Genomic DNA, 8,247 nt, shown 5'->3' on the forward strand with positions numbered 1-8,247 from the left:
CAGGCGCTGTGAGTTCTCGCGGAGGTTAAACTTGGCAGGTCCGGAACGACGAATGACGGACGTACTCTCTGCCTTTGGGGCTTTCGGCGTTCCCCTCGGGAGTGTGCCTGCCTCCGTGCCTCCGTGCGGAGAGCGGGCGGGGAGAGACGGCGGAGGGCGAGCGGTGCGCGTGCAAGCTCAACGGTGTCATCCTCGAAATCTCTCCGAACACAAACCGCAGCCAGGCGTCGCGGCGACATCGTCAATCCGACTGCCAACCACAACGCCGCCGCTGTCAACCCGCTCGCTGCGACTGCCAATTGGGAGCGACCTAAAAGACCCTTGCGGTGTCAGGAAGATGCGGGGTCAGGCAGACTAACGTCTCCAAGCAGAAGCCATTCTAAGCTGTCGCTGTCCCGGCTCACCTCTCACCTCTCACTAAAGGAACCCCCCAAAAATGTTATCGCCATATTTTGATATGTTGTTCCTAGCACTTCAAACCCATAGTAGATTGATAGATAAATTTTGTGTGACCAAATAAAATATTTCTTCACACTTATTTTTTTTTTTTAAACAGTCAGCGACAGCGTCGTAGAATGGATCGTCCCCTGGGGCGTCAGCTTGTATCTCGCCTCTATGGCTCAGTCGGCGGCGCACCCGCCCTCGATCTGAAATTTTCCTCAGGCCACCATGTGTCAAATGGACCCGTAATTTCACCACGTCCCCCTCGTGGAGATCAGACGGCGGCGAAGTGGTTCCCGTCCTGGTTGAACTACGTCGAAGGTGGCAAATGATTCGGCTCTGGGCCGGGGTTCGACTCACGGCGAAAACGGGCCGTGGGAGTTTCCTGGTGCCTGGCACCTTGCTGTGGTGGTGGGTGCACTAATAAGACATGTGAATCTGGCTTTAAAGGAGCTCCATGATCTGTGGTGGGTCCGGGTGGGTCAGTACAGTTCAACCAATGTACGCGTCAACCGTCTCACAAACCCCGGGAGTATGTTTTGACCACTGCGGTTGGAAGCGGATGATCCCCGTTAGAACTCAAAAGTCGCCAAGACTGCAGTGGGATGAGGGAAGTTCTCCCCCATTTTCATTTTATTTCTTTCCGACCAGGTGGGTGGGGGAGAGGGGCGTGAGCATTTACAACGCCGAGCGGGCTTATTTCTCCAGTCGGTTCTGATAAAGTTGCCAGAGTCGGTTGTAGCTACAACTGTGTCGCTACCTCGCCGCATCGAAACAGATATGGTACGCGGATGGTAGGAGCCGCCTCAGGTGCGGGATGTGTGGCCGTGGCCGTGTGGCGAGCGGAGCGGCCGGCGCCTGGGCGGTAGGCACCACGCGCGCACCCGTGCTAGTTGGGCGGATAGCTGCCGGGCGGCGACGAGTCAAGACCCAAAGTAAAACAAAGCCGGAAATCGAATCAACAAGCGAACATATAATTCTCAAAAATCACAAGACAGGTAAAAACCATTGGTTCTCAAAACTATGTGGTCTGTATGGCATAAAACTAAAATGAGGGAAACAAAAATAACACAAAGTGGAAATGCCGTGGAAAGGAGGTAGTCATGAGGCTACAGTGTAACAGTATCCAGTTATGAAGAACTGGTAAGTTAAAAATTAGAACTAACAGTTTTCTGTCCAATTAAGTACAAGACGATAATAAAAATAAAGTAACCCAGAGGCACAAACAAGAAACCAAATGAAAAGATTGCTACTGTATTTTGACCATTCTGATTTGAATAATAAAAAAAATTATTTTGACACTGTTTGAGAAAGAATCTTCAACAAATACTACGGTACTGAAACAATGCTTTCCCATATGTTGCTATGTCACCTCCAAGTTTGTTTGCTTTTTAGAGATTGCAATCGAATTAAACAATAGTAACATGATGGAGTGCATCTCCTTGCCTTGGAGTAAAAAACAATCGGACAGCAAAGATATAATAAATATTCACCACATACAACAATTCATTGCCACAAACACAACTAATTTCTCAAATTTTATAAAATAAATAAATAATACTACAATGTATCAGTCCCTAAACCTCATAACTGTTGTAAGGTATGTTGAATAGGGGGACAGCATTAAAAGGGAGAAGAGGGTCCATGAAAAGCAAAAGAGGAAGGAAGATAACATGAAGTTCGTCTGTTTACAGAGGAAGAAGAACAAGGCAGAGAGCATATTAGGCAATTCAGGAAATTAAAACCCTGTGAAAATTGATATTGGCCACCACACAACAGGGCCTTTCAGTAAAATCTACTTAAGTGCATAATGTATCTATCAGAATTACTACAAATTTTCAGTCTAGGAAACCTATCTTTAACAACAGTTGCATCCTCTGAGAACTTATCTATTAATTAGACCCAATACATTTTGGAAATGTGCTCTTGAAAGATGCAAACTATAAACATGACCACAAAATATTTCTCTTTCAAAACAAGTGGACAGTTATTTGGTTAAGAAAATATAGCACCTGCAAACTTGTCAGGAGACTACTGTGAAATTTTCACTTTTCTCCCTCCCAACAAATTAGTTACCCTATGTATCATAAGAGGGCTCTTCGTACAAAACCAATCAAAACTGATCTTATTCAGCAATCAGTTCTTATGGTGAGTGAGGCCCCTCTTCGTGTTTGTTTCCCCTCCTCACAAAGTCAAACAGTCTTTCTTATACTCTACAATAGTAACTATTACAATCCACAATTTTTCTTACAGGCACCAAAAATATTTACTAATTTGAATTACTTTAACACCAATTTTTGAACTCAATAGTTACTAAATAACCAAAATATAATCAGGGAAACAAAAACAGGAAACTCCAAATGTTTCCAATGTTTTAAAAAATTGATGAAGCTTTTAAACTTCCTTAAATTGGAAAAATACATTTGGACTACTTGACATTGGAATTACTCAAATCAGAACATAATGTGTCCCATACATTAGAGAGGTACGAACAACAAATGAAGAACATGAACAATGATTTAAGCGTGATGTATGGGGAGAAAGTAAGTGAACAGACTGTGTGTCTTTCTGGTAACACAAATACCACAAAGATATTTTGAAAACAAAATAAAGAATACAACATAATACAATAATAACAGATGCAACACAAGGCATTCAACAGGAAAAAAAATAATTAAAAGTTATAATTAACAAATTGCCTAGAGATGAGAAAATGTCACCCTTCATGGCACAAAAAAATTCTTGTCAGCAAGTGGTTGGTATGGTACAGATAGGCAAGTTCAGATTGAAATCATAAGCAGTCACAGTCAGTCATCTACTGGTGAAATTTATGACTTATGAAATGGAGAAAAATTGCCTCAAAACAGATTCAATAAATAGGTGCCTCATCACAGTGAACACAGATAAAGGCACACAAAAATCATGACCTACAGTGTACAAGATATTAATGAGGCAACAACAAAATTATAAGGCATGGAAGTTCAGGATACTTTAATAAAAGGTAAGTAAAGTTCAGTAACAACTAAATCTCAAGGGAAGTAAAATAATTTCTATAACTCTTACACAACATAACATGTCAATTATTATATAATTTCTTTTAAAATGGAAACCCATTGCATAACATTAGAAACTAAAATCACAAAAGAGGAAAAAAAGAACAACAAGGTTTCTATTTTATTTTGGGATAGGGCTTTAATAGGAAAGCAATACTGACTACTAGCTTATTCAAAATGACTAACCTTCTTGAGTTTTCAAATAGTTTACAATTTGCTTGGTCACTGTTTTCATGGCTTCTGTTGAGTTGGGAATCAACAGCCTGTCCAAAGAAAAAGAAACAATTTAAAAAAAACGTCAAAGAGGGTAAAGGTTTAAGAACAAAAAGGTTTCGTTTTAATTGCTTACCTATCCATATCTGAAATGACAAGGTCATCATCCTGGGATACTCCATACTTGAATGTAATCATGTTAGGATGTTTCCTGCGAGAGGTTATCTTAACAACTGAAGAAAGAGACCTTCTTGCTACAATCTGTGCATGACCTTTACGACCAGGTACGAGGCGAAGCACATACATGTAGGATTCCGACAATGCCAAAACACTGCAATAAACAATGAAGTTTGTGATATTTGTTACATTTAAGAAGACCCTTTACCCATATGGTACTTGTAGTATGATTAACTAGCTTACCTATCATAAAACATATTGTTCACTTTGTACTCTTGGCAAGGGAATGTAGCCGTCACTGAATTCTCCTTGCTCCATTGGCTAATGTTTATGATTTCCCGCTGTCCTTCTTCATCAGTACCATTTTCCTCATTTCCACCAGCACCGGCAGTCTCTGTAATATAAAAGTAGACTTACAGACTAGATATTAATTCAAGAAGCATAATCTTGAGCAAATAATAATTTTTTTACCAAATGGTTCCTGGTCATCATCAATGCTAAACACTGGTGCAACATTTCGGTACCGGCGGCCCAGCCTGTCAGTCGCGCGGACATGCCTCTCAACTGGCGGCTTGCCTGAGCTCCCAGCGGGATTTACAATGTAATCCAACAATTTCCCTTTGACTTCTGAAGTTTTAAGTTTGGAAACAGCAGCGCTGCAAAATCATTTTGTTCTAAAGTTTGCTCACCTATTGCCAGATGCATAACAAGAGATCTTATCATAGTTTTGGATCTTACCTTAGTTTGCTAAAAATATCCACAGTTGGAGTTTGTGCTTGTGGTGACTCCAAAGGTTGAATAGTGTTTGCCTTGCACACCAAACAGCTGCTAAAGTTGTGATGCTCTAAATTTTCGCTTAAAGAATCTCCAAGATATTCATGGACAGCTGCAATAAGTAAAACAAAACATAAACCATTATAAAAATCCACAAACATTAGACAGCTTTGGGAAACAAAAATAAGAAAGAAAACTCACTAAAATGGTAAAATTTACCTTTGTATCCCCCAGTTAACATACTAACATTTTGCTTCTGTTTTTGTAGGAAGGAAGAGACAACCATATGGGTATATTGGTCCTCTTCATTGCGACCTGACCCTAAGAAGCACAAATGGTCACCAGCGGCAGCAGAACCGGCAGCTTGTGCTTGTCGTCTGGCAGACAATAACCCCTGAACTGCAGTTGCAAAAGCTGCAGGTTCCTGAAGCATCTGAAAATGTGTTATAAGATATAAATTATTTCATCAAAATAAAATTTATCTTACTTCTGTAGAATCTAGAGAGGGTAAAATAAGATAGGGGACTCACTAAAGTGGAGTCAAGATGGAAAGCAGTGGGAAGATGTCCTGAGTTGTATTGCTCAGCAGGCCGGCAGTCAACTAAAAAGAAACGGACCGTCTCCACAATGAGCCCGTCAGCTTGATCTGTCATTGGAGCTCCCGATGCAGAAGAAGAGACAGAATCTACTAGTTCAGCAGCACACACAGGAAGGCAAAGAGCTTGAGAAAGAGGCTGCGGGAGGTTAATATCTCTGTCTTCCACTGGTGATGTAAGAGTGGATGAACTAGAACTATTTTTCATGGTTCCGTGTAATATATTGTGAAGAGCCTCATCCCCGAACATTTTATCAAGTAGATCCTATCACAAGAAAATCGTACAACAGATTTAGATTGATATTTAAAAGAGCACAAATTTCATTTTATCTACATTCTCTCCTAATAAAAATATAATCTTTTTACCTTTCGGAAAGATGATGGCGTTTTCAGTCCATAATAGTGAGCCAGAGCACAAAAGTCAGGGACATCATCAAGCTCAAGTTGACTGGGCATGTTACACACCATTTCAACTAGGACTTCTTTACTGCTGTTTTCCAAGCTCATAATTTGTTCCCTAAGAGGCACATATAAAATTGATCAAAACACAACAGGAGATGAATATGCCATATGCCCAATAAAAAGTGAAAAAGTTCTTACTTTGCATTAATCACCATCACTAATGAAAGGAAAAATAAATAGAATGGTTCTGCATGCTGGAAGTAAACGTCCCACATAGCCTGCACCACTGTTAGATTGCAGTTGGCTGCAAACAAAGTCTGGAACTGTAATACAGAAGAAAAACAAATCTAAAACTTTGGCCAATGAAAAAGGGACGATTTTAAGGAAGGTGACAGGGTGAAGTTCTAATTACCCATGATCGGCAATATAAATCTGGAGTAATTTTTTTAGTATCCAGGAAAGAGCAGAGTTCCGGATCATGATATAATAACAGAAGTCTAAATAGGTGAAAAGGATCTCCGCTTTTATGGCCACAGCCGTTTGGAATGTATAAAGTCCGCAGAGCAGCAAAGAGGGAATAAGTTTCATTTTGAGGCTTTTTAAGGGCAAGTAATGGCAGTAATAGCTCCAGCCAACCATTGCCACTTTCATAAGAAATATTACTAATTTTACGATACGTTGTCAATATGGTTTCAAGATCAGACATAACAGATACTTTGTCTTCGTCATCATTGCCAAGTTTTGCTGAAATTGAAAAACATTTTTTCAGAAAATACAAACAACTTTTAACACCAATAATAGGGTAAAAGATACTGAACTTACCAACAAATTGTTGACAGTCTTGGCGAAGTAATTTCTGTTCAGGTAAGTCAAATATTTCACTCAGGGGAGCATGGAAAGCACTGCGGCCCACATCTAGACACTTCTGCCAGGCAATAGGTCGTAGATTTTCATTGATAGGCTTTCCTTTGCAAATTCGAAGTACGTCACTGGGTGTTTTGGCATCATTCATTAATACAGAGGCCTCTAAGTCATCCATCCTGAAACAGAAATTGAAAAAAAATATTGTTAAGGGAGTACCTTGAGATGAAGGTAAACATACGGCGCACCAGTCCAGAAATACGAAATGCACACAGTTATAACAACATGCACATGAGTTGCGGACTAGTAATACTGTTAATGGTAGAAAAAATGAAAGGAAAAAGAAATAAAACTTAGCACAGATGGATATTTCCATAGGTTAGGAACACCACTGAAAGGTTAATAGCAGACGAAACGAGAACAGAAGCACTTTGTCATTTCACTTTGGATGGTGAAGATCTAGCAAATGTTTCTCAAAACACATCATGCAGAGACAAAACATACCATTCCTGTTCATCGTCGCTACTTTTGGCCATTTTCGTGAGGAAAAACTACAGTATAGTCAAAATTCTAAGATGGCAAAGTGTTCGTGGTAATCGTGGTTGTCAAATATCAGCAGGGTGTCCGCACAACAGGAGGAAACACGTTCTAGACTTTAAAATTAATTGTCACCGTTGCTTTCACAAAGTAAATAGGGGTTTTTCATTTTAGCATTAGAGAAAACTTTAGCTTAGCATGGCTTTGGCGCAACTATCCCGCTCCGTTCCAAAACTACACGAAGGAAAAGGAAGGCCTTCACAATTCAGCAGTTGGCTGCAGTGTAAAAGCGTGAAAAGGCGCTGATTCAAACCTTCAAACAGACACGTCACTCGCGCTTATGGTGTTAAGTGCTCTGTTCCTTTTCTCTTTACGGAAGAACAAAACGGGCTATTCCTTCATCCAGAAGGTCGTGCCGTCTCGTTTGAGAAGAGCCCGCCAGAGAGTTGCCCCACACTCGATTCAGGTGTCACCGTGTAGTCTTTCCTCGTAACTCAACTCCTCCATCATGGCATTCCGGACGTCATGGAGTCGGTCACGCTTATCTTATCTCCCCTAGACAATGTCTCCGCTAGTCTCCGCCCCGTCTCGTGTGTAGTCCTCGAGCAGCCTGCCACACCCCCCGTGCCGACTCACCCTCCCGCTCCAGACAAGCAGCTGTAGCTCTCAAGTCGGACACGTTTCGAAGCCGCGCTCTGCTTTCGAACCGACCTCCCGATGACTCGCCACACATGTGGCATTGGCAGCTGAGACGAGACGGTTATTGGGCGCGACAGGAAGAGCTGCCATATGTAGGCGAAGGGTCACAGGGTCTCCGCCTCCCCCTCCCTCCCCCTGGGGTCGCGCACATTTTGAATGCATTGCTTCAAGCTGATTGACACCATTTCCCTGCCTGCCCCTCTCACTCCTCTCGCCCTCCCCGCGTTTGTCAATGCACTGGCGGCTGGCGGCTATGTTAATGGCAGGTTTTTGCAGTGGGAGATGAAAGAAGGGCGCCGGTGGATGGCTGCTCGCCGTGGGGTACCCACTGACTGGGTACCTGAAAAGAATCGGGGACCGTCGCGCGGAGACTATCGAATCGAGCCGCGGGAGCGGTCAGGTCAATGGATGGGAAGAGGAAGGGAGGAGAGAGGAGGGGGGGAGCCGGTGCGCTCCTAGCGTTGCAGGGAATGGGGGGAATTGGAGCGCGGGGAG

At 42.2% G+C, this 8,247-nt stretch overlaps 1 protein-coding gene across 2 annotated transcripts; it reads right to left on the reverse strand.

Annotated features, from left to right (window-relative positions):
* Positions 1-1,394: 1,394 nt before the first annotated feature.
* Positions 1,395-7,808, reverse strand: LOC113208916 (TBC1 domain family member 23). 2 transcript variants are annotated; one of them, XM_052264063.1, is made up of 12 exons: positions 7,690-7,808; positions 6,478-6,695; positions 6,068-6,399; positions 5,854-5,978; positions 5,620-5,770; positions 5,189-5,518; positions 4,878-5,091; positions 4,623-4,770; positions 4,356-4,540; positions 4,128-4,278; positions 3,844-4,038; positions 1,395-3,757 (listed from the first exon to the last, which is right to left on the reverse strand). In XM_052264063.1, exons 1-12 carry the CDS (start codon positions 7,791-7,793, stop codon positions 3,676-3,678), a joined length of 2,235 nt encoding a protein of 744 aa, XP_052120023.1. In that variant the 5' UTR covers positions 7,794-7,808; the 3' UTR covers positions 1,395-3,675. The 2 variants fall into 2 exon arrangements, with proteins under 2 accessions (XP_052120023.1, XP_026281959.1); XM_026426174.2 differs by lacking the exon at positions 7,690-7,808 and adding an exon at positions 7,021-7,161.
* Between the last annotated feature and the right edge of the window lie 439 nt (positions 7,809-8,247).

This window comes from Frankliniella occidentalis, unplaced genomic scaffold (assembly GCF_000697945.3).
Source record: "Frankliniella occidentalis isolate FOCC.00 unplaced genomic scaffold, Focc_3.1 Scaffold16, whole genome shotgun sequence".
Classification (NCBI taxonomy): Eukaryota; Metazoa; Arthropoda; class Insecta; order Thysanoptera; family Thripidae; genus Frankliniella; species Frankliniella occidentalis.

Excerpts from the sequence above, each read along its gene's own strand:
- LOC113208916 (XM_052264063.1), bottom strand. The coding sequence starts at position 7,793 with ATGCCACATGTGTGGCGAGTCATCGGGAGGTCGGTTCGAAAGCAGAGC. Across the intron at positions 5,092-5,188 it reads TCCATCTTGACTCCACTTTA|ATGCTTCAGGAACCTGCAGC; the intron begins GTGAGTCCCCTA and ends ACACATTTTCAG. Across the intron at positions 4,279-4,355 it reads TGATGACCAGGAACCATTTG|AGACTGCCGGTGCTGGTGGA; the intron begins GTAAAAAAATTA and ends TTTATATTACAG.